We start from the raw sequence: 27164 nt of genomic DNA, 5'->3' as shown, positions 1-27164 counted from the left end.
ATCATTATTGTACTCTCTTTCTTCCACACTGTCTCAGTTACTCCTGCACTTTTTTTCTTTACCATGTTTCATTTCTTAGCCTGCTTCCCCACCTTGCGTGATTTTTCCTATCATCTCTTCAAGGTTGTGTCTGAATTCTTGATACTACAATTTAGCCTTTCCACTTACTGACTCATTTTGCGCTATACTTTGCCATGTTGTTATTGTGATTTTTTTGCTTGTTATTGCACTTGTCAGCAGCGTTGCTGCTTATTATATTTTATGTATAGCTGCTGTCATATGGATTAAAATCAACGCCATGTTTACACTCTGCACAACTCCAAGCGCCGCCCTTTGCTTCATTTAATTTTTATTGAAATGTTGTTGTGAGTATATGTATACTCACACTGCAGCCGTCGTCGGCAGACACACAATTAGTGCGAATGATAAATGACATGCCAGTTGCAGCATCAATAGGAATTACATTTTTGCTTCTTATCACATTTTCATTTTCATTTTTCTTACACAATTTCACTCGCTTGTCTGACTTTATTTTAGTGAATTTGCTGGCAGCGTTTCGGGTATTGTTGTTCTTGTTTTTGTTGCATTTTTGCTGTTGTTTTTCCCTGGTATTTGCTGGTTTTTCTTGTTGTTGTTGTAACATGTTGGTGTTTTTGTAACATGTTGAGGTTGTTGTAACCTTTAGTTGTTGTTGTAACCTTTAGTAGTTATCTTTTTTCTGACAGTTGTAATTTGTTGTTGTTGTTGTTGTTGTTGTTACTTTGCTGTTTTTGTTGCTTATTGTCTTTTGTTGTTTTTGTTGTTATTGCTTTCACTTTACTGCAACAACAGCCCATTAATTACTAAGCAATCTGATAGTTTTTCTCCAATATTTTGCCGCCATTGTTGTCCATCACTCGCTATCTTCGCCAATGGCTTGAGTTTATTGCACACACACACAAACACACACAAGCACACTTAAGTAGTACGTGTGTGTATGAGTCGAAAAGCATATCTTGTCTATCTGCCACGCCCTGTACAAACCGAAAACAGATTTTCATTTCATTAAACGAGTAAAAGGTGGATTAAAGGCCTTCCTGCTTTATCACTACCCCATACCCCCCTTCACACTGCCCACACCCGCATGCAGAGCAAATTAATGTTGTTGATAATACGTCAGTTGTTGATGATGCTGATGCGGGCTCTTTGGGCAGTTGGGGAGGGGCACACATAGGTTGGGGTATTGACTGCTAATTGATACGTGTGCGCTTTACAGCTAAAATGTGTGTTTGTATGCATGCGTTTCCATGTATGTATGTCTTTTATACGTTTACTGGGGCACCGTTCAATACTTGCATTTTGCTCATTATTTTGTCGTTTATTTTCCCTTCCATTTGCTTATTAACATGCGTGTGTTTCGTATGTGTATATGTCTATAGATTTGTGTGTTGGTTGCTGAGCCCTCCTCCAGTTGTTTGCTAATCATGCCTGTTACCTATAATAGATATTACATGTTCGGCATATCAAATGTACACTCAATTAGTAATGAAAGGGTTAATAATCATGCTGACCGACCTTTGTTGTTGGCCATATGCACTGGATTTTCTGCAGTGCTTGCTTTCGCACTTGCTGGTGTATTGAAAGTTGATCAACTCATATTAATGGCAGGTTCTACATATGAAAGCCCCCCATGTAGCCAAAAAACCAAAGGTCAACTCGGAAAAGTTCGCTAAAGGTTAAGCAGATGTGGCGGATATGAGGTAGTTATGGTTTAGTTAGGTAAACAGGCTGATATTTTGGGACCACGGGTAATGCCACTTGAAATAGTAGTGGAGTTAGGGATGCCCACACTCTTAATTGCGGTTCAAAAAAACTGTTGCTTAACACCAAGCGCCCTAGGCCTGCGACCACTTTATTGAGGCCCTTAATTTCGATTCCAGCCAATTTTACTGGTTCAGAGTAGGTATGACAACTGCATCGACATTAGTCTGACGAAAGCAAGAGAGTGCAGGAAAAACTGTCTACAGCTTCCGCAAAGTATGAATACCCAAAGGATAGTGTTCTGTTAGAGTAACTATCGTTGCGGCAACATGAACCTTGATAAGAGAGATATAAACAAATGGACTCTACAGCTTTCCACTTTTGGCTAACTAACACTTGCTAAGCTCGGCAGAGATCCTTACTAATTCCAGCGCTAGAGCGGAAAAGGTCCACAGTACACAGACACCTTCCTATCATGAAGAAATTTGTGTACAAGGCAGTTACAGAAGGATAAACAAAATAATAGAACTCTACAAATTCGTCATAACAAGCTCTTCCAGAATATGTTTGTCGAAATCTAAAGCAAGTTTATCATTCACCGAATAATACCTTATTAATCCGAATAAAGCTTAGATCCTCTTATTGACTTGGTTTCTACAAAGATCTATAAAGATCAGATGTATTCCGGATTCGTTGGAATCAAGGCCTTGTAAGAAAAATAGATTGCCAATTCCATTTGGTTACCTTGCGGTGAAATATATCCCCAAAGCTTAGCTGACTTAGTTTCTACAAGGACCCTTGACCTAATTCTAAATATTTTATTGTATTGCGAGACAAAATGTTTCAGTCGTTTCAGCCATAAACGGACGTAAACTGCACAAGGATCTAGGCTCTAAAGAACAATCATTCAAAATTCATTGGAACGACAGATTTTAGCCACCAATATCCTTTTCTGCAGATCTAGACATGGAATTCTTAAGTCACCGCGTAAAATATCTTACTTAAAGAGTCGAAATTAGAAATTTCAATATTCAAAGATACGCTTCCTAGTTATGTGAAAGCAGATTTCACGTCGATGTCATCGAACGCCTTCTAAATCATTTTATTCGCTAATACTGTTAGACGACTTTGGACTGAAAAATGGGAAAAATAATAGTATATAAGTTTTATTTCTCGAGATTTTGTTTTTTGCAGAAGAAAGAGAGGGACTAATAAGAGTCTAAAACTTTTTCCAACCGACAATATCGCAACATTTCGAATGTGGTTCAGCTCAAGTTCCCTCGATTTGAATGCTAATCGAAGCCGCGCTTTCCTTCTTCTTAAATGGCTCTATAGCTGCTTTACAAGACGATTTTGGCTCAGTTCGCTCTACGAACAGATAAGACAATGTCGTGAAAGTATCTTTCTCTGCAACTCTCAGCGCGTACCATTAGGAATGTAGAATATGGATCCATTCAAAGCATAGAAATAAAACATTGCTACCACTTTCCATTTTCTGATGTTTGATTCGAAATAAGTGCGGAAGACTGTCACGAAAGCTTATCAACCATTCAGCAAGATCGCACTCAACAAAACTGTACTTAAACCCACTACAAAAAAAAATGTTGAAATCGAATGCTACGACACTTTGCCAACACCTCTGCGGATCCCATTGCTTTAGTTGTACATTGCAGGTCCAAATTATTTCTACCGCTATTCGAGCCCACGCTGCCCACTTCGCCACACCAGCCGGCCCTCTTTCGACCACATCGAATGCGTACCATTCATTATTAATGCAACCACAAAGCTAAAGTGGGTGTTGCTATTGATGTTGTTGTCAAAATGGGTACCGAAGCTAAAGCAGATGCGCTGAGCAAATGTAACGATGCGTCTACACATATTTGCTGGCAGCAAACACAACAATAGCGCATATGAAATTTGTGTTATGTCGGCGAAATTGTACCGTTATAACGAAATGAGTGCAACACACCGATAAGATAACTGCATAACCACAACAGTGGTACTCACAAGCAGTCTGTGTATGTATGAACGTTTATATGCCACATGTGTATGCGGTTGAGTTGTCATATGCGCCACAAAATGTGGCAAGTAGATGATTGCATTTCGTTCGAACTTAACCGCAAAAATAAATATTAAAATTCAAAAACAGTTCACACAGTTGCAACGCATCTAAAACGTTGAGTCGCAACGAGGCCGTACAAATGCCGCTGACGTTGTGGCAAGCAATATGTGGCATCGATCAATGACATGCAAACATATTTTCCCATACCATGTTGGTGCTGTAGTAAATTTCCGTTACTAGTCGAAAAAAATGGAACATTTTTATTGGCTCTTTTGCCGATTACAATATTGGTCGAGTGGTGCCCATAATTCGCATCTACATTTGGATGCGATTTTGTGGTGTTTCATTGCGTTCTGTTGCAGTATTTTCGAGTAAGAGACTTTAATTTCGGATGCAGTTAGTTGCTGGAAGTTCTAGTAGCAGTTGACTTACGTTGGAACCTTATTTCTAATTTTTCTTACCATTATCTAACTTCAATTGTAATAAATAATCTAGGTAACCTATGTAAGAGTTACTGACCACATATTTCCAGTTTTGTCGAAAATTCTATAACTTAAAGAGCAATAAATATTCGGAACACTGCTGGGTTACTAGACTTTTAATATAGGGTACATAAGTTCAAAGCCGTACGATAAACAATATTTAAAAAGAATTCAACTGCCCATAAATATGGTAAACTACTATTATTACGCGGATTCCCTGAAGTGTACTTTCAATTAAGAACACAGAAAAAAATCACAGGTAAGCAAATCTGTCGAATATGGGGACTGTGGAATAACTCTCGTTTCGTGTTTAATCAAAAAGTCAGTTAGGAATAGTATAATCATGCTAGAATGTGAGGCGCTTTATCGTCGTGAAAATTCCATGCATATACTGACCACAAGTCCGGTCCTTTATAATCATATGCTTAACATAGACGCATCAAAACGGCCAAGTAGTATTCCTGTTCGACACTGTGAAATAAATTTTTGTTGAACTACGCCATGGTAATTAAAGATAGCAACAGTTTGATTTTTGACCAACTTTGGCAAGGTGTTTGCGGCTTCGACTCATTTCCCTTCGAATCCTCAAAAACTATGTACGATATTACTGATACTTGTTTTGAATTAACTTTTATTACCAGATGTTGGAGTAAGGTTTTGTTTCAGTTGTGCCAACTATTTAATTTGTGCCTGGAATATTGAGCCATTAAAGTCATTTTTCTGATTTGACTTCGCTAAATTCTCAAATAATGCAGGAAGTTACTGTGAACACTAAGAAAATCATTCGTGATATATACGACAAATAACGTTTATGATATCTTAAACATTTGAAAGCTACTTCAAGATAAAAATTGATCTCATTTTGGAAGGTGTGGTACCCTTTGATGTTTCTATATTTCGATTATACCAATCCAATATCATTAGACTTATACCAGTTGTTTCTTCGATTCGCTATTCTCCAAAATAAAGGCATCAAGGCATTACATGCACCATCAATTGAAGATGGACTATGTGGGAATCTCATGTATAATACCACTACTTTATGCATCACTATTATATTATACCAGTATATAAGACTTAAACCAATTCTTCACGGGTTGGCGTAATAAGGTATCACAAACGTATAAACAGCAACAAAACTATGATTTCGAGAGAGAATATTTGAAATGAAGCATTACTGCGCTATACCACCGTTTTCATCTAACAGCGTTTAATTATATCAATCTGAGACTTAAGCAAAATCAGTTCACTGTTTGATTTGTTCCCAAGCCTGCTCTTAAATACAAGAAATATTTCATCACTAATTGATTGTACCATCTTATGAAGCTTATACCAGTTGTTCTTTCGGATCGTTATTTTTTAAAGTGTGGCCAATCAAAGTATCACAAATGAATGAAACAACAAAGAAGTCACGTATTGATAAAAGAGTATATGGAAATAACCGTGCTATATTAGCGCTTTCTCATCTCTAACTATTTGAATATACCAATATGTGAGAACTAGACCAGTCGAATGTTCGCTGCGTTTCAGAGTTCGCTGAATCGAAATTGCTAAAAAAAATCGTATAATATTTTATTATACCAGTTTATGAGACTTATACCAGCTGTTTGTCCGATTCATTATTTTTAAAATTTTGGCAAATCAAGGTATTACTAATATTAAAAAAAGCTATTATGCAAATATTTGAGACTTATACCAGTTGATTTTTCGATTCGCTGGAAAGTTTATTTAATGAAAATCGGTAAATAAAAGGCTGCTAATATATGAAAATGGAAGCTAATTGATCTGAATTTAAATTAAATCTTTCAAATTTTGTATAATTTCGAACCAAGTACTCAATTCTCATACTTGTTTTTTGCTGATTGTGAAAATATAGTCGCAGTTGTCCGAAGCATAATGAGAAAAATTTCTCAATTCACCTACATAAACGTTTCGGAGCCTCCTCTTTCAAAATAACTTGCGATCTAGATATATATTAGTTCATCTTAATATAATGGCAACAATTTTAAATAGTTCTTGATACGTTGTTTTGTTTTTTTTTTTTCGTTAAACGCTTTTGTAAATGATAAACTTACGAAAATATTCCGAAAGAAAATATTAAAAAGATTCGCTACATACAATGTCATACATATATTTTTGCACAGTACTATTTCAATCCATTAAATTTTAAATTTTTACACCAAATTTGAATAATCAAAGTTGCCGAAATTGGCATATTTATGTTCCTGATATTTCTCCAATGTGTCCTCATGGTACACCTTAACGTTCTTTATCAACATATTCGGTACAAAGAACTCAACTTCATCGATCGGGCGATCGAATGGATAGTTCAGTGGCATATCATCAATATAGCGTTTACCCGAACCGATGCCACCAGCAAACGATGTATGCTCATAACTAGGATAGTGCTCTTGAGCGCCATTATATGGAGCCACAAAGAAGAACAGCTGCATTGGGAAACCCTTGGCCCAACCACGCGGCAATAGCAAACGATCGGGGAAGCCATTATGAGATTGCGTTGCATTCACAACGAATTGTTGCTTACCCTCGTAAGCGAGCACTACCGACTTGTAGAGCGCGGTGTAAGAGCTGCGCTCCCCAATAGTCCAATAGAAATCGCTTGAGTTGCGTTCAATTTTATTCTCGCCAGCGGCTAGCTGATAAATGAACTCATCAATTTCAATGAAATTCTCACGATTTTGCGCCAAAGATAGCACACGTCTATTTGAGTCGAATTTCGGACCGAGGAAAGCGCGTATCACAACCTTTTGCGGCTTATCAGCCTTGATGATGTAGTCCATGGTGAATGGCTTGTGATTGAGACGCTGTTGACGGGCCAACAACATTTTATTCCAAACATATTGACCATCGTCAAACACCATTTTGTCATTCAGCAAACTGCTCACATCAAAATCGCTGTAATCGAAGTAGGTCAACAGCTCACTCACTTGCACATCCGTTACGCTAACGCCAGGCAACAACAAATCGCTTTTCTTGTAAGCCGGTAACAACGAGACAAATTTAGACAACACCTGATAGAAGCGTTTGTAGTAACTGTATGTGAACGGATCACGGAACATGGTTTCGTAATTAAGGAAAATATGTGGCAACACATGCAAAGCATCGGGCTCAGCGCCAGCAAAATACATATGCGAGAGCACGCGCCAATAGATTTCGTAGTGTGAATCAAATAAATCAGCATTACCCTCCAACAGATTCGCCAAAACCTCAATCGACTCGGGTTTACGCAAATCAATCACAATGCCGTTGCCGGTGGTGATGTGACCCTGTTCGAGCAGTAGCGTCACGCGTCGGTAGTAGAACATGAAACGGTTGAATTGATCGAAATTCCTATAATGCTTGTGATCGAAATGATTTTCCCTAAAACCGAACTTGATGCCGTTATAACTGTTCAATTGCGGCTGATAGCCCTCCTCGTAAGCACTACGCGCAGAATATTCGGGTATTTCGCCGAGTTCTTGCGTTAAACGCTCCCAATAGTAACGTGCCAACAACGTTTGCATATTATGTGCCCAGTACTCGCCGCGTCGCTCGGACGCAAAGTCATATTGGCTGCTGTTCAAGAAGTAAGCATAATCCATATGCGCGTAGTACCAATAAGCATTCCACTCCACATCTTCGGTGAAGTATGATAATTTCGACTGCTCGTTGTACCACTCCACATTGCGTGTATAATCGGTAGGCATGAAGTAGATGTGTGTATCCTTAAGTATATCCATGTTTACCGACGAAACGCCAGTTAGCACCTGCGCGCCATCTACCGCATACCAATGCTCCGCCAAACCCATCATCTTCCACCATTGCCAGGTTTTCCAATCTTTGGTATAAAGCTGCGCGTGTGTGCTATAAGCATCCTTATTATCCTGATACAAGTAGTCGTTGTACTCTTTCTCGTACATGATTTGCTTGCTCCACACATCGTAATCGAATTTTTGCGCTTCATACACCAATTTGCTGGTGAAAAAGTGTTGTGGCAATATTTCGTAGATGGTTGGCAAGATTAGGCCCTCACTGTCGTCACGATGTATGATCGCCAAGTTGAGCGCATACACGAACATGCCTTCGCTGACGTGCACACGCGCCCAGCTGGCAAGGCGCATGAACGTCTCAAAGTCCTTGGCGTAGTAGAAGTGATTAAAGAGACCCAACGCTTGCGTAATATGCGATTTTACCAAAGCGCCAAAGAATTCACCACGTGGTAGTATGTAGCCTGCCTTGTAGGCACCGACGAATTTCTCCATGTAGTAGTCATATTGCTGGTGGTGGATTAAAAATATATTAAAATAAGAGAATGGTAAAAAAAAAAAAAAAATTAAATAAAAATAAATCTAAAAAAAAAATTTTTTTTTAATAATAAATCATAAAAAAATAAATAAAAAAACTAAAAAACTAAAAAAATAAAAAAAAATTAAGGCTTCATAGCCTCGCAACGAACTCTAGTATGCAGACCAGTTCCATGACGAGTATCAGATATCTATCACCCATATAATGTAGACCACAGATTCCTCAAGTCCATCCAAGCCCAACATACACTAGTATTCAGAAGAGTTCCTGGCGACCATAGCCGCTTTCTTAACGCTCACCCACTTTTCACACAACTCACCGTATAATCCGCTTTCTCGAAATGGAAATCCTTGGCATATTTCAGGTACTCTTCGAACAACAACGGATTTTCAATGCGATGCACTATTTCGAGCAGAAATTTTTGTTTTTCCAAAAACACCTTATCGGCATATTTCACCTGATGTGTTGGCTCTAAGATTTGTCCAGCTACGAGCATGCAGCCCACAATGCTGACGAAGCAAGCTAAGACACAGCGCATTTCGCCGGCCTTTCACGAAATTACTATTCAGTTCTAAGCGCTTTGCAGTGTCTTTTATACCTATCTGCAGTTGCATATTTTGTAGATTCACTTAAAAATTGCACAACATTTTTCTTCACAAAATTATATTTTTGTTACCATTAACCCGCGTGTGACCCCGGCGCTTATGTGATGGTTTGCACGCAGCATAATTGAAATGATAAGCGAGAGTGAATTATGGCCGAGAATGCGCCTATTCTTGTTATTTCATTAAATTCTATCAGTTAGTATGTCTAAGGTTTCGCTGGAACCATAATAAAATAATGAAGGCTGATAAGTATTTGCACTAGATGCGCTCTCGTTTACCTGCTGCAGTTTAAAAATAAACACACTTTTTCTTTTTTATTTTGAAATAGGGGGCAGAAGGGAAATAAAACGAATTACAAGAGAATATTTAAGTATTGAATATTACTTATATGAGATGTGATGTAATGGTATTTATAACACAAAAAAAAAATTTTTAAATTGTCAATTTATTGCTCTAGGTTAGGTCGCAATTGAGTCTAATAGCTATAGCTATAAAGAAGTGTCTATAATAGGTCGTCATTCACAGTCCATCATCATACATTATAAAATATATATTATGTAATCAGTGTAATTGCTCTCATTTTTTTAAAATTTACCCGCGTAAAGTACAATTACATGATCTTGAATTGTTAGCTTTGCTTTCATTCCGCTGTTTCCGTATTGTGATTGGACATAGGCACACATAACTAGACTCATTTTTTTCAACACCTGAAGTGATTTCATAACGATAGGTAAAAAAAAAACTCTCTTCCCGTTTAAGACTCCCTTACCCTCCCTCCCGAGCGTCGGTTTTGAGTGAGTAAGGTAACCAATGGCTTATTATTCTTAATATAACAAGTAAAATAACATAGTCTTAAAAAAGAGATTTAAGAAGCCTTTGAATAACTTCATGAAAGGCGTTTGGTCTTGTACTTGCAAGCACTCTGAGACGCCTTTTAAAGTTTGCCTGCAACTTTGGAAATGTTCACCGGAACGATATAAATCATTTTGTGCGTATTCTTAAATATATGTACTATACATTAAGAAAACAAGTATGGAAGGGCTTAATTCGGGTATCACCGAACATTTTATACTCTCGCATGATAAAGTGATAATCGGGATTTCCTTATCCGTCATTTACATATCTTTTTTATTTTGCTGTAAAATTCTTTACATTAGATCAATTTGTGTACTTTGAGTATTGAATTGTATTTTCATTTATTTTAACTGTATTGATTTACCAATATTTTCGGTCAAAAATTAGGTTAGGTTAGGTTAGGCACTGATTTCTTCGTGTTCGATATCAGGGACCTTGAAAAGTTATAGTCCGATCACGAMAATTTTTCCACAAGGGATACCTCAGCTCAAATACCGTATTTGTGTAAAGTTTTATTCCGCTACCATCATTGGTTTCTAATGTATATATTATACAGAGAAGGCATCAGATGGAATTCAAAATAGCGTTATATTGGAAGAAGGCGTGGTTGTAAATCGTTTTCACCCATATTTCGCAGATGTCATCAGGATGTTAAGAAAATATTATATACCGAATTTCATTGAAATCGGTCGAGTAATTCCTGAGATATGGTTTTTGGTCCATAAGTGGGCGACTCTATAGAGTTTGGTTGACATAGCTGTAGCAGTTTGCGATATATGTACAAAAAAACGTAGTAGGGGGTGGGGCCACGCCCACTTTTCCAAAAAATTTCGGCCAAATATGCCCCTCCCTAATGCGATCCTTTTTGCCAAATTTCACTTTAATATCTTTATTTATGGCTTAGTTATGACACTTTATAGGTTTTCAGTTTTCGCCATTTTGTGGGCGTTGCTGCAGACCGATTTTGCCCATCTTCGAACTTAACCTTCTTATGAAGCCAAGAAATACGTGTACCAAGTTTCATCATGATATCTCAATTTTAGTCAAGTTACAGCTTGCACGGACGAACGGACGGACAGACAGACATCCTGATTTCAACTCTACTCGTCACCCTGATCTCTTTGGTATATAATCCCCAGTATCTGACTCTTTTACTTTTAGGACTTACAAACAACCGTTATGTGAACAAAACTATAATACTCTCCTTAGCAACTTTGTTGCGAGAGTATAAAAATTCTAACTGTACATAACACCTAAATGTACATATGTTGTTTTGCAAACCCATAATTACGTCGGACAAAAAATGTATCTGAAAACGTTGCCTACATTTCTGCGCTGAGATATTTTTATTGCGATATTGGCTAGATGAAGTCCATTTTAGAGTTTTTTTTTTTATTTATAAGCCTCTGACAATAATGTATGTTATAATGTGAACACTTTGAAATTAATTTATAAGAGACAATTAAAGCAAATCGAAATTAATTTTTTTTTTTTTGGCTTAGGATTCACCACAACATACATATTTCATACTAGGGGATGCAGCCACGCATTGGTGTGGTATACATTTTATTCAAATAATAAACTATTCAATTCTGTGAAAATTTTATTTACGAATAAAGGCGAAAACGATTTTGTCGGTATAAGAATCCAAGGGATTGTACTTGAGGTTTGAATATGTTCATACAAATAAATTTCATTGGAAAAAATAGCGAATTTAAGGTTGCTTTCTCAATGTTTGGTTACCAGCCTTTCTGTCCATTAAATAGAGTTGTCCACTTAATAGATTGTACTTAATAAACATCAACAAATTATGGGCCGGTCAATTTGCATGGTTAATGGGGGTGTTCGCCTAAGAGAGCACCCATTTAATAGAGCTTTCACTAAATTTTTTATTTATGAATTGTCTAACTGTCCTATCTTCTAAGTTGATTCGAACTGGACGCATTATGCTAAATTTTCCTGAAATCAGTTCAGTAGTTTAGGAGTCCATCGCGAACAGGCTACGTGATACGTACCTTTTTTATATATTAAGAAAATGTAGCAGCAAAATTTTCAGCTTACCCTGTCATATATAACCAATATATAACAAAAACTCGCTGGGCTGGTGGTTTCTATTACATCATTTTTCCTTCGCTTGTAAAGTGATGTTTCATTATTTTGCTTTTTAGGTGACGATGCGTATATATGAAAACTATACCAGTCTTAATAGTTTCTTCTTCTCAATTGCTTACTCATAAACACACAACTTAGCTGGTCTTATCGTCTGTGGAAGCCTTATCATCTATAGAGGTTAAAGTGTCTGCTCTTTCGGTGAATTGTTATTGGCTTTCACAGTTCGTGATACTAAAATCAATTATAAATAAACACAATATTTAAATATATTTATACATATGTTGGTAGTCAAGACTAACTTAACGGAAACGAAGATCTGGATTCAAACCGCTTTTGTAGACTTATATATACATATATATGAACATGAATCCAGATGTTCGATTCCGTAAGTTAACCATGACTGCGAGGTTCAGCTTTAAATAAAAAAAAAAGATGTAATATTTATTATAGTAATTATGGAATATTCGCTTGTTTAAAAAATAACAGCGAATAGTTGTCCATAAATACTCCTTATTCTTTCAAAAAAAAACAAAAAAATGTCATTAAAAAAAACTCAAAAAATATTTTGACCAAAGGCTAGCAAAATAATATTAAAGATGAACTATGAAACGTCACGACTGTGGAGTAACGAAATAGGAGTAACACTCATCAGACAGTTTTGCAATGAATCTGATAAGTTAGTGTAACTAGAAAGCAATAAATTTGCATCAATCCATAATCACTTTTTTCCGAAAAATTAAAACTCAAGCGAAAAAGGTAGTATGGCAAGCACTGAGCACCATAAGTCCAAAAAAAGCACCCGCTATGCTTTTTTATTGCATATTCTAGTTGATACTCATTACCTTAATTATTTCTTAATCTTAGATAGATATCATACTTTATTAGTGTTATTATAGAAATTTTTTCTTGTAATTTGACACTTATATAGAGCTGATTGCTTTCGCTTGATCTTTATTCTGTTCGTTCCGCTTCGTAGATTTTGAATGTTTATGTATAACCAATATGCGTGAGACCCACTACATTATAACCTATGTATATTATTTAAGCACTGTTAAATCGATATATTCTGGCATGTTAACTTCGATTGTGATAGCATAGTTCATAATAATGCCTCTGCAAAAAGTAGGACGAGATAGCACCACGCTACTTTGTAACCAACACTAGTAAGCGAAGTGTTCCAAACATATGGAAAAAATACAGTTACATTAACATTGCGTTGTCATTGGGCATGACCACATGTTGTCCACGCTGCATAACATTGGATCACCCATCAAACTACTTCGTCTAGTTCTGTAAAGTGTATATTTCTATACTAGAAAATCACTTAGTTTTGGCATATTTAGTCACAATCGCACCACTACTAAGCGCATAAAACGCCATTAACCGGAAACGTATGAAAGTCCGTTACTTAAATCCCTTAAATAAGATAAAAAAAAACTGTAATTTGGCATAGAGGGTCGTTTTGAAAAAGTGGTCAAGGCCCTGCCTCTAATAAGTGTTATGTAAATATATGTCTCTTAAATCACTAATGGCCTAACAGCCTAATTCACCCAGCTTAAATACCATTAGGACTTCTAAATGATATGTGGCATTCCTCTAACATTTTAATGTTACACAGTGAAAATGGGCGCCTTCCACATAACACGATTTTAAACTACATTTGAAACTTTTCTTTTTTTATGTATTCTTGCGTGAATGATGAAAAGCTCTACACTTTGTTTTTACAGACTCTCCTTTGGACAAGATGTAGTAACTTTATGAAATGATGATAAATTTTCGTTAAAATTTATTAATGAAAGTCTTGGAGTATATGATGTAGAATAGCATTTTCAAATCAACGTAAAGTTTCTTGTGGGATTTTTAAACATCTTTTGTGGATGTGACGTCAAGCACAGAATATCTCAACTATTTTCTGGAACTCCGGCAAGGAATTACGAACCGATGTAGGAATTAGTCACTCTATGAGGAGCTGTTCTTCCTTCATATAATGCTTTTCATATATCGGTTTGTTTCTTAGCCGTAAAGATAATGTTAGTTTATATGTATAGTCTCATTAGAGCTTACTTTTCAAGCATAGAGTCTGCTACTAAGTAACTTCAATTCTACTTAAATGTGAGATGAAGTTGAGCAAAAAACTTGATTAAGATTGCGGTGTAGTAGAAAACTTATCTAAATGGTTCCTCTAGAGAGCATGAATTCATATTAAACCTCCTAAGTTTAGTTTACTCTCACTCAACTTTTAAGCATTTTTTCTATTCAACTTGCCTCAAAAATGCAATATCGCTTGAATTTGTACTTCCCATCAAGTTATTAATATATGTATAAAACTTCATCCACAAAACTACTGCTACTGACTTACTATTGCCTTGAGCAAATATGCATTTGTTTCCCTTCAAAAATTATAACTCAGCGCGTGTTCGACAGCACTCGGCCGCAAAAATGTGGCAGAAAAGTATCCAATAATAAAAAACTGTTCGGAAATATGTGTGTTTTTAGCGCCCTACGCTTCATTTGCTGCGAAGAAAAAACTCAAAACTCAATAAAATTAAGAAAGTTTCCCTGCCTATGTGCCTAAGAACGAATGCAAAATTTGTAGTTGGCGTGTCTGTTTTGCAAAGAATCACTGCAATCGCCGAAGAATGCCGTCTGCTCGCGCTTAATAACAACATTTTTGCATTGACAAAGCGTGCTGGATCTTTCTTCGCACTTTTAATTCCTCTATTTCTCTATCTTTCACGCTCTTTTTCTTACGGTCCAGCAAATGGATTCAGCAGCACTCTTAAATTACATCACTGCGATTTGTATTCTAGTGGTCAGCTGTTGGCTGCTAGGCGTTGAGATTGACGGCAAGTGAGAGCGAGATAAATAAGAAGGTAATAAGTATTGACCAACCCTCTTATTAGTTTTAGAAAGTACTGTTATACAATCACAATGTAGAAGAGAGCTTTATATGTAGTGCTTTTCGAAGGTTTGAGCGTTAGTATAACCATTTTTTTTTTATTTATTTTATTTTTTTTTTTGTTATAATTTGTCGAACATATAAATCTCAAGAATTTTTAACGTGTTTTGAGTTTGATTCGGTTCGACTTAAATTTTTGATACAAACGTACTTAGGCCCCTAAATATTGATTTTAGGACTAACTCTTAATTTAACTTTGTTATTACATTTTATTCACTTTCAGAGACATGCTCTTGTCAGTTCTCTCTCTATCTCTCTCTCACTCGCTCAACATTTCTGGTCGGTTTTGTAAGCTGAGCGATCCCATATGTTTTTGAAATTGTGAAATTCAAGACTTTTCAGGGTGTTTAAAAAATTTCTTAGAGAGTGGGAGTGGTCGAATTTTTTAAATAAATTATTTTCACAAACTCTCTTTTTTAATATACTACTTTTTAAGTTTAACATATAGATCGACTTTTCGAGATATATGCTTGCCAATCGCCTATCTCAATTTCTCTCTTGTAATCTCGATGAGTTCTCTCTCTCATTACTCTCGCTTCGGTATGTATATTTTTGACAGCTCTCTCTCTCCTTCATACTTTGTCATTATTCGTGCTTCGATTTTCTTCGGTTCTAACAACTAGACACGTATATTTGAAGTGTTTTTCGAATTATTTGAGTATGTGTGAGAAATTTTCAGTTTGTATGAAATATTATATAGGAAATGGGCGTGACTGAAATTCCAAATAAATGACTTTTGCTCGAGCCGATTTTCAGAACTTACTTTTTTAAAAAACTCTTTTTTTTTTAGCTTCAATTCCACTTAAGGCTTCGGAAAGAATTCGTATACATCGAGTTTCAGAACCCTATCTCCTGTTTTAACCTAGTTGTTTCATCCAAAAGCTGAAAGTCTAAACTCCCTTGGCAAGTTCTTAGTAGTTATCTCTCTCAACCTCAGTATTCTAACTCAGTGCTATTAGCTACTTGCAAGTAAACAGTTAACTGAACAAGTCTACTTATCTATTTAAGAACCTCCGAAATGCCAACTAACCCATAAACAAGCATACCACGGTACATATCTTTCGCCGACAAGTTGGTTGCAACGCTGTCAGCGCAACAACGCGCAAGAAAGTTGGTTTCATTAAATTTAATTGCGTGTTGCATTTGCGAGCGCCATAACTTCCTTGACCGACACCAGCAACAGTGCCGCAGTGAGCTGACGTTGGCTGCGCGCTTCGAGTATCTCTACTTGTGGCACAGTTGGTGGCTGAGCTGCTGTTGCCGTTATTGCACTGGTTAGTTGGTGGTGCGCAAAGTTGCGGAATTAACGTTCGTTTGGTGGCGCGCTAGTTGTTGTCTTTGGCCGAGCAGTGCCGTTAGCCCGGTTGCGCTATTGTTATTTGTTGGTGGCAAACAATCAGCAGGTGCAGTCGCCAGTAAAGTGCTGCGGTTTTTATTAGTTGCGAGTTATTGCAAGTAGCAAGTAGCATGAAGCGAGTAGCAAGTTGATGTGTAAGTTTCTTGCGGCAATGTGCGCAGGGATGCAAAAAATTATGTTAATTTTCTTTAGGAAAAGTTGACGAATTTGATTTCGGGTTGTTTGTTCTACCAACGCTGCGCCACAAAGTTGCAATTATGTTTTCCAATTTCGCCAACAAAACTTGTTTATTGTTTTCGTTAAAAAAATGTGTTGGTATATTTTTCAGAATTTATTGACTTTGGTAAGTTTTGTGTGCGAAATTGAGGTATGGTTTGAAATATAGAGCTCATTTTTTTTTTTTTTAGTTTAGAACTGGGTGAATTTGTAGTTCATTGACTATAAGCATCTTTCGCATTCTAGAAAAAAATACAAGTGTAAATACAAAAGTAAATAGCTACTTCATATATCGTCTGATACAATTCCCAACAAGCCATTAGGGCAATGGCGTGTTAAAAGCCTTACAACTAGGGAGAGGCTGGCCTCACTGAGCGCAAAGATCACTAGATTTTCCCGTTCGATTTTGGGACAAAAAGCTTTTGCGACTGTGCATATTCCGGTGATGGTTCAGCGCTGGCTAAGTAGTAAAGAACACAAGAGGATACGGGATCACCCACCCGCTCTCATTCTATCGATAGCATTTCTGGGATGTTTTTCCTTGCTAGCTCATCCGCTTTGCAATTTACTTCGATTCCACTGTGGCCTAGCATCCATACCAGTCTTATCACAAACACGCTCGATGCTATTAATAGCGAGGTTAGGAACTCTTTAACTAACCCTGAGCTCAGTGTTAATGAGTTCAAAAATAGTATCGCCACTCTTTTATCTGATTCAATGGTTACTTCTCTGAAGGAGGCGGCTCTTCGCAGCAAAAAATTTACTACTATCTTAATGGCTGAAACCACGGCTTGGAAGACACTGGAATAATCGGAAGTCAGAAGCTGGAATAGCTGCCAGTAAACCCCTTCACCAGTCTTCCCCTCAGCTTTGACACCTCTGTAAAGAAGCTCACTTCCCCTCTACTCTAACGGCTCTTTTCCATCCGGTATATGGGCTAAGATTTCGATTTGGTCTTTTCTAGAACCCTCCACAACATAAAGACTTCTTAGAATATACTGGTCTTGACTGTAGTGTCGTAGAACCAGAGTGCAACTCTCGATGAAAGACCTCACCTTTAGCCAAAGGCCTTCTCTACAGCAGTACAAAGCAAACGATACCTTTTTGCTCTCTTCGGTATTTGACTGCCATAAAAGACTTATAGGACCCAGAACTCGAAAAAAATTACAAAATCGTGCTGGGTGCTATTATGCTGATATGATCTCTACTCGAATATATAGGTTCAAGAGCCTTGAGATTGCTTCTACATATTACTTTACAGCCTAGAATTAGATGCTCGGCAGTTTCCCACCCCATGTCACAAAATCAACAGTTTGCACAAAAATCTGTATTAATTTTGTACAGATTCTTTCTGAGTCGGCAATGCCCAGTAAAAATTAAACTTTAGCCTTACATTTTTCCTGTGGGAGTTTATAATATTTGTGGGTACCAGTTTACATTTCTGTAAAGACCTTACTTAAAAAAAGTGAGGCTAGTTTTCATTGGCGACCTCTACCAGCTTTTCGCGATCTTACAGAAGATCTCAAAAAAGTGCGGTTAGTTTAAATTTTTTTTTTCTTTTGTGATAATGAATTATTGTGTTAGTTTCTGTGTTCCCTTTTCTAAAAATTTAGAATACCTTCAATCTGCAAAGAGTTTACTTCAAAAAAGGACTTAAGTCAACAAATTATTTTTGGTTTTTCGTTTGAGAGATTTTGGCAGTAAGTTCTCTTTTTGAGGAACTTTTAAAGATATCCATTACCTCTTTTCGTGTTCTAAATCATCTTGATTCTTTTCTGGAGCTCTCTTTTCGAATACAGACATGCTCTTTAATGAGCCTTCTTATGTAGGTACTCCATGATGCAAACAGCTCTAGTGAGTTGATCGAAATGTTTCTGAAAAGACATTTTTCGTAGATTAAGTTAGGTTACGTGAAATAGTTGATCAAAATAGGGATCTCACTTGGACAGCTTACTCCTACATAACCTATATAATTGATCATAACGACGTCCATAAATCGAAAAACCTTCTTGGTTTGATTACAAATTTTTTGATACAATTAATATCAGTTTCGGCTATGTCTCCTGCTTCACCGAAAGTATGACTGCATAGATGCTTCAAACTCAGTCTTGCAAAGATCGAACAGTAAAGAAGAAAGTGTCTGAATGTTTGCTTTTGAACTTTAAGGAAACATTAGTTTTTTTTTTCGCGATTAGTTGAAAGCACTTCATCCACTGAGAAACCAGACCTGTATCTTGTTGATGTCTGTAACTAAATTCTCCAACCAATGCTTTGCCTTTAAAAAAGCCTTGAAGGTTATATTCAACAACCTTTCAATTTTGTACCTCAGGCCATCCACATGTAACATAGCAAAGCTCTCTTACTACACCTCCTTGCGAGTTCTCACACAATAACCGCGCAAACTTCAACTTTGTCGAAATGGAGTCACTTCTTTGTGAAATTGTTAGTAGACGATTTTCAAGTACATTAATTCCAACAAGTACATGTTTTGTACATTCAAAATGATTGTAAATCTTCATAATCTCTTGTTAAACAAAAGACATCGATTGCCGGGCTGCCGGGCGTTCTTCTTTATGCCTTTTTCGGGCGTAAATCCGCTGGTTAAAGAACGCATTTGATGTACAATAAATGCGGCAACTATCAGGTTATGCTTCAGCTAATAATGTCAGCAAGTTGGCTGAAGGCTGTGTGACACATTAGCAACAATTCTCATGCACTTACATTTGTATACAGCGGTGGACAAACGCATGAGGAGGGTCAAGAAAAATTATTTTATATTAAGTTCACTACTTCAGCGGTAAAATTAGTTCTTTAACTTTTGAAATTATTCTTTTTTTTTGCCACAAAACATAGTAATTGCTTGGAAAAGGACCCGACCGCATTATGAGATTTGAAAACGGTTTATATTTTTTATTAATTGTTTTTTGCAATCTCTTTTCAAATATAAAATAAAATAATTTTTCTAGATGGCAACCATTTTTCTCAAAAACTACATAATATACGATACTAAACTAAAAGCATATTGTTAAATTTTTATAAAAAATGCTTGTAAAAATTTAGTGGCAACTCTTTTCTTATAAAAATTGTTTTTAATTATTACTTTAGTTTTACAACATTTCCGTTTTAGAACATTTTTTATAAAAAAAGTGTTAAAATTATCTCTCAACTCTTTGCAATTATTTTTATTATAAAAAATGTTTCATTATTATTATTTTTTAATTAGGTGGCAACTCTGCTTTTCTGCCTTGATTAAAAAAAAAATAAATAAGTTATACAAGTTTTGGTTAAAATATTAAAAAAATAATAATTAACAAATTTGGTATCAATTCTTAGTAAGATAAGATATCCCTTTTTTTAGTACGCAGGTGATAACTCTTATAATTTTTTTTAGTTCTATAGAGTTTCCGTAATAGCAACTTAAACTTAACTTAACTTTTCATAAAAAAAAAAAATATTTTTTTTAATTCGGTGGCAACTCTTTGTAAATATTTTTTAATCTTTTTTTAAAATCCTTTGATAAAAAAATGTTTTTTCAAAGGTGGCAACTCGATGTAATTATTTTTAATGAAAAAAAACACGTCATTATATTATAAAAAATATGTCTTTTTAAATTTTTAAAAATAAACTTTTAAACACTTTTCGTAAAAATATATTTTTTTTTTTCATTCTTTGGCAACTATTTGTGGTTACTTTTTAACTTTTAAAAGATGTGTTTTAAAAAAAAACGTGGTATTTCTTTGAAAATATTCTTTAATTATAGAAAAATTACGTTTCCAAGCTTTTCAAAATATTTTTTTAATTACTTCGTAACGCTTTTAAAGCTTTTCAAAGCAATCATTTTAAAAATTAGAAGGCCACTGTTTGCAACTATTTTCTTTATTTTTTTTAAATCTAGTTATAGACGCTTTTAATGAAACAGGTTTCTTTTAATTTGGTGGCAACTCTGTGTAATTATTTTTTTTAATATAAAATATTGACCCTATAAAAGTATTTTTTAGAAATTTTTTTTATTATTGAAAAATAAAGTGGCAACTCTTTGTAATTTTTTTTCTTAAATATAAAAAATATACATTATAATACCATTTTATAAAAAAATTTGTTTTTTGAAATTAGGTTGCAATAAATTTTTTATTATATAAAAATTACGTTTTAAAAATTTTTCATAGAAAATGTTTTTTTTTTGTATTCAGTCGCAACTATTTGTATTTTCATGTTAACCACAAAAAAGAATTATGTTATAAATGTCTATAATAAAAAGCTTTTTTTCAGAATTAGGTGGATTTTTTTTTAATTAGGAATTAAAATTTTCAACTTGAATTTTATAAAAAAAAAAATTCTAAAAAGTAATGGCAAATCTGTGGAATTATTTTTCAACTATAAAAATTTACGCTTGCGAAGTATTTAAAAAAAAAAAAATCAGGTGGCAGCTCTTTGCAATTACTTACTAATATAAGAAATTATTGATACTTACATCGCGTTATCTTTGGTATTTTCAATATTATAAGCAATATTTAGCAATAAGTTGTATTCTTGCTTTTCCTAATGCCTAGACCGCCACTGTTTCAACTTCAAGTGCATTAGTAGTAAAACCCCAACTGTACACAGCTGCAAATGTGTATGTATTTGTATGCATATAGCGCATGTTGCTAACTTGTCTAACGGTATTTAAAGCATACAACTTTTTACCCGCCCCTTGATGCCTCATCATTTACTTGGCGGATGCATTACTGTACCTCTAACTTACACATGCATCCTTCCGCTGGCCTTTTTTTGTTTGCAACTATCAATGCGCTACCTTTACAACATACTTTGCTTTCTTCTTTTTTTTTTTTATTTTGCACATTTACTGCGTTGTCTTGCTTGTTTTATTGTTATGTTGTTATGTGTCCTATTGTTAAGGTTGTTGTTCAGTCTAAATTTGCGTTTTTATTTTTGCTCACACACGCTTGAATTTGAATATGTGTGCATAAATTGGTTGTATGTTGTATATGCACATGTATATTGTATATGTTTACATTTCTATGCATGTATGTTTGTGTATGAGTCTCACTATATGCCTGTGTATGTATGCGCATAAGTGCCTCTGTGTGCCCGTGTCATTAGCTCTTGTCCCGCTGTGCCCAAAATGCTCAAAAACTTTTGCTTGCAACAAAAAACATACGCACTTACACATATGCACATATATAGGCTTTTAGAAATCTTCACACACACATACATGCACATATGCTGTCAGTTAGAATGTTTAGAGCGTCAACTAGAGTAGAGAGCTTGTTGTATATGCCCACTACACATTTGCACACATATACACACAGTTCGTTGCGCCTATATATAGGCTAAGGGGTTGCAGTATTGCCGCAATGTTCATGGCAAGGGTTGTATTCGCTGGTCATTGGACCCGCCTGCTCGCTGCAGCTGTTCTTTGTTGCGCAGCTGGCGTTCACTCTTCGTTGCTGCTGTTTTGTTGCCAAGCGCTTGAAGGGGGTACGAGTGTGTCCAGTATTATAGAAATGGCGAAAAAATTTGCAAACTTTTGGCAGATTTGCTCAATTTGCAAAAAGCGCTTAATATTTTTAGAAATCATATTTGCTTTAAAAAAAATGTCTTTTTTTGTCGTTGTTTTTGCAACTCCGTGCAACATTCGCTCTTATTGCTTTTGTGGCAAATTGCTGTCATCTCGTGTGCGCGCCGCAGTCAACATTTATTTGCTGCTTTGTATTTTTGTTGACGAAACAATATTTTTTTTTTTTACACAAAAACAATAAAAATCGTTAACTTTGTCCGAAGTGACACTACTCTATCTTTCAAACGTGCATTTCTTATTACATAAAAAGGCCTTCAACGTGATTTTCTTCAGTCAGTTTGTATGACAGCTATATGTTATAGTGGTCCGATCTCAGCGATTTCTTCGCAGATTACAGATATGCTTCAAGAGATCAGCATATCTCACACGAAATTTCGTGAAGATATACTTTTAAATAAAACAGTTTGTCATATGAGGATTTAAGTTTGAACGGTCAGTTTGTATGGCAGCTATATGCTATAGCGTTCCGATCTGAACAATTTCTCCAAAAGTTATAGCTTGGCTTTGGGTAATAATTTGTGACAAATTTAGTAAATATATCTCGTCAAATAAAAAAGTTTTCTATACATGGACTAAATTTTGATGGGTCAGTTTGTATGGCAGCCATACGCTATAGTGATCCGATCTTAACAATTTCTTCGAAAATTATAGCTTGGCCTTTGATAATAATCTGTGCCAAGTTTCATAAATTTACTTTGACAAATAAAAAAGTCTTCCATACAATAACTTAAATTGGAGCCTTCAGTTTGTATGCCAGCTATATGTTATAGTTGTCTGAAACAAACAATTTCTACCTAGATTGTAGCTTTGTTTTAGACAATAATCTGTGTCAAATTTCAAGAAAATATCTCGTCAAGTAAAAACTGTTTCCATACAAAAGCTTAATTTTGATAAGTATGTTTGTATGGCAGCTATACGCTATAGTGGTCCGATATCGGCGGTTCTGACAAATAAGCAATTTCTAGCAGACAGAAGGAAATGTGCTAAATTTCGAAGCGATATTTCAAAACCTGCGGTATTCAGAGCAGAAAAATCGATTCAGTGCTGTTCAGGGTATAAAAAAGTAAAAAAACAACAAAAGCTACCAAAAACTGCAACTGCTCGCGCGCATATATAAATAAATCTAAATATATTTACAAATGTATATATAACACATAAGTGTCTGCAAAAATGCTGGACAAAACATGGCAAGCATTTCACGCAAAACAAGCTTGCAACAACAACAACAGCAACGAATTGTAAAACAATGCACAATAAAATACACAAGCAGAAGTGAGCAAGTCGCGAATTGGCAACTCACGCAAACACACACGCACGCAGATTAACGCCATTGCACAGACTCACTCACAACATACAAAATAACAACAACAAATAACGTGATGCATATTTCAACTGCACACATCCGCAACAAAAAGGGATTTAAAAGTTCTTTGCTGCTAACCCAGTTACGGCGAGTGCACGCACACACACACACACACACGCGCGCGCGCGAACTTGCTTGTAATCGGCGAGGCGTGTCGCTGCGGCACAGACGGACAATGCACGCACTCATCTATATATGTACATATGTACATATATGTATATGTGTGCACTCGTATTTTCTGTCCGACTTTTTGTCGTTGTTGCTTCCGCAATTTCAATTGTTAGCTGTTTTTCTGCTTACGCTTTGTTTGCAAGGGCCTTTGTGTTGTTGCTGTTGCTGTTGCATTTAGAAGCGCTAGAAAAATTGTGTTCGCTATTTTTTTCCGCCACTGCGCGCAGTAACTTTTTGCTGGCGTTTTATGCCCCTTTTGCAATGTCATATTTTGTGCTAAACGCCATCGTTGTTATTGTTGTTGGGCAGCAGCTTTTGCCACATGCGTTTGCCACGGCAACGCGATGCAAATGTTGGCACGATTTCATTGCAAATGCGTTCATGGACTCATGTGGCACAGTCTACTATGCTTGTGTGCGCGCACTTGCTCCTCTTCACTGGGGCGTGGCACTCACTCAATCGCTAGCTGGAGCCTTGCTGTCAGCCATATTGTACACGCATAGGCATGCATGCCAGCACAGCGCTTTTCGTTCATGTTTCCATCAGAGCGCGTTTGAAGTTTTTCACTCAAATCCAAACTCATTGCAATGCGTTCTAAAACTTTTCAAAGGCAAGTTTTTTGCACGCGACGACGACTAACACGTTTCGTGTGCAAAGATTCATTCAAATGCGTGTTGGTTTTCGTGTGTGTGTGCTTGAAGTGAAATTTGTATTTTTACGCTGTGCTTCTGTGTGCCTTTGCGTTGTGCTTCGTTATTTAGCACCTCAAAAGCGGCATACATTGCAGCTTATGGCAAGTAGCGGCTGGTTTATTGTAGCGAATTAAAGTCATGCGATACTAGGTCATGTGGTATTTATGCAATTTGTTGAAATTAAAAATTTTAAAATTAGAAATATCAAGCAAAAAATGTAAAAATTATGCATCGCATGATATAAAGTCACGTGATAAGAAGTCATGTATTTACATCATGTGATGCAAAGTGATATCAATTATTACTCATTATTAAGTGCTACTTTTTCACAAAAGTCTATTTTCGCCATGTCAAATGTGGGTTTTTCATCATGTGATGTGATGTTTGAAGTATTATCATTTCCTTTTCAAATCTTCGCGTGTTCAGCAATGTTATTACTCTTTAATTTATATGATGACTAATATTATATCATTTATTAAGATAATTTGATTTCAGTGACAATTTTATTTAACAAAACTAAATCCTATGATGACTGATGATGTGATCTATAATGTGTCCAATTGCATATTTGTTATTTTGTTAAGTCTATCAAATCAAAGCATTTATGTGGTACATGGAAGTGAGTTTAAAATTTTTTTTATATAACTTATATGATCATACATCATGTGATGTGACGTCATAAGACTTTTAGTAAGTTTTACTTTTTCACATCAGTAGGCCGATATATTGGTTATTCAATTGTAATTTTGTTAAAACCATGTGATTTTAAATCATATGGTGATTGGTCATGTGATCAAAAATGTATCAAAGTATAAATGTATGATGTTTTATTAAGTCTGTCTGTTCGTTTGCCTACTAAATGATAGTAAGTGGTGAACATTTAAAACTTTTAATATAAAAATGATGTGGTTTTCATCGCTCGTTGCGACTTGACTTGACTTGATATTTTATGTGACATTCACTCAAATCCTCGCATTAATTTACCATTAATTTTAATTGCACCGACTGTGAATGGTTAGGTTAGATAAGATAACTGATCTATCAACATGGCGAGAGATCACGCTATAGACTATAGAGTCTTTTCAATCAGTTCAAAATATATGTCACTTCACTTCACTTACTGACCATATCAAAAATGTCATAATAATTTGTAATAAATATTGGTTTATAAAAAATCACGTGATCTCTAAATTTAAATAAACTAATATTAACACTAAAAATAATTAGACTAATAATTTAAAGCTAGGCCTAGACCATAAATTTTAAATTTATATTTTGACATTAAATTCAAATTTCTTCAAAATAATTATACTAAGCATAAATTTTTTTCTATTTCCAGGTAAGCAATGGTTTCAAATTATACAAAATTAAATAGCAAGTGATGTTTACGTAAGTTGGTGATTAAAACCTGCATGTGAGTGATTTATATTTGTCATAAAAAATACAATAAATGTTTACACCAAGAACAAGCTAATAGTAAAGCGAGGTACCACGCTAATCTAAGCAACTCTAATATTGACTAAACAACAGAGAAAAGACAGTAGAAATTAGCTCAACACCTACTCTTAGGATTATGTATTGTACAAATCGCTTATACTCACCTTAGGTGGTTTACGGATTACAAAATTTCGATTTTTTTTTATTGTCTTATTGATTTCTATAGCAACTCTAGAGTATTGTCCTAAATTTTCAAGTAGATTCGGGTAATAGTTTCGGAGATATAGCTTTGAGAACTTGTGCGCTCGAGGCTAGCGCCGTCTTTAGGCATCGTCTTTAAACGCGTTTTACTCGAAACTATTGACAAGATTTCTCGAGAACTACTCAAACCGATCTTCATGAAATTTTACACAGGATTTAAAACTTTTAAATTTAAGAATTATATCTTAAAGACTTGGACGATTACAACTATTTTCATTTTTTGTAAATCAAGTTGGCCAAAAATCCAATTTCAGTTTTTTTCCTTCGTTGAAGTGCCTAGTTCTATGTTAAGATTTTAACTAAAACACGAACTTTTATATAAAACTGAAATTTATACCGTTCTCCTCTGTTAGAAGAAACTTCGTTTCAATAACATGCGATCCGAGGTCACTTTTTTATTTTGTAGATGTCCTCCATTATTGTGTTTATTTAATGAATATATAGAGACACTGGTTCACTTTGTTTAAGGACTTTTGCTGAAAGTTTTGTAAGAACCATAATTCATACATAGATTAGACATAAAATTCAGCTCAATAGAAATCTTTGACTGCATTTAGTAATAATAACCTACATTTATTATTATATTTGCAGATATCGCTATTACTGGAACAGTTGTTTCCTCTATCTCTTTTTATGAAAACAGAAAGGCTCAATACGAATTATAGCCCTAAAAAGAATTGCTAGTATAAAGTATTTAATATATTAACAGTTTTGAAAAAATTTTCGAAAAAAACGGTACATGTAACTGGTATCGTATATCATAAGTTAGGTTAGGTTAGGTTTGATTGGCCAATGAGTCAAGCATAAACTAGTTTAGGTCCTTTGGTTACCAAAGGTTCATGAGAATATCATATATTTGAATTAAATAAGAGTATAACGGTATTAATAATCCTAAAAAGAATTTTCAAAAAGCTATTCACAAAGAAATTATATATTATTAAAGGTTATTATAATTAATTTTTATAA

At 35.3% G+C, this 27164-nt stretch overlaps 2 protein-coding genes across 9 annotated transcripts in view; one reads left to right on the top strand and one right to left on the bottom strand.

The window, feature by feature from the left end:
* Positions 1-27164, top strand: part of LOC108973563 (semaphorin-1A) — a 458547-nt gene that overhangs the window by 216448 nt on the left and 214935 nt on the right. The window lies entirely within an intron of this gene.
* Positions 6391-9163, bottom strand: LOC108973564 (larval serum protein 1 beta chain-like). The gene is made up of 2 exons (XM_018940916.1): positions 8909-9163; positions 6391-8561 (listed from the first exon to the last, which is right to left on the bottom strand). Exons 1-2 carry the CDS (start codon positions 9125-9127, stop codon positions 6459-6461), a joined length of 2322 nt encoding a protein of 773 aa, XP_018796461.1. The 5' UTR covers positions 9128-9163; the 3' UTR covers positions 6391-6458.

The sequence above is a fragment of the Bactrocera latifrons genome, unplaced genomic scaffold (assembly GCF_001853355.1).
Source record: "Bactrocera latifrons isolate USDA-ARS-PBARC rearing strain unplaced genomic scaffold, ASM185335v1 scaffold_49, whole genome shotgun sequence".
NCBI lineage: Eukaryota > Metazoa > Arthropoda > Insecta > Diptera > Tephritidae > Bactrocera > Bactrocera latifrons.
This window is presented reverse-complemented; position numbering and strand designations above follow the sequence as displayed.

What these genes read in the sequence shown, in the direction of transcription:
- LOC108973564 (XM_018940916.1), bottom strand. Translation starts at nt 9,127, where the DNA reads ATGCGCTGTGTCTTAGCTTGCTTCGTCAGCATTGTGGGCTGCATGCTC. An exon ending in TCGAGAAAGCGGATTATACG is followed by an intron (nt 8,562 to 8,908) that starts GTGAGTTGTGTG and finishes ATCCACCACCAG; the next exon opens with CAATATGACTACTACATGGA.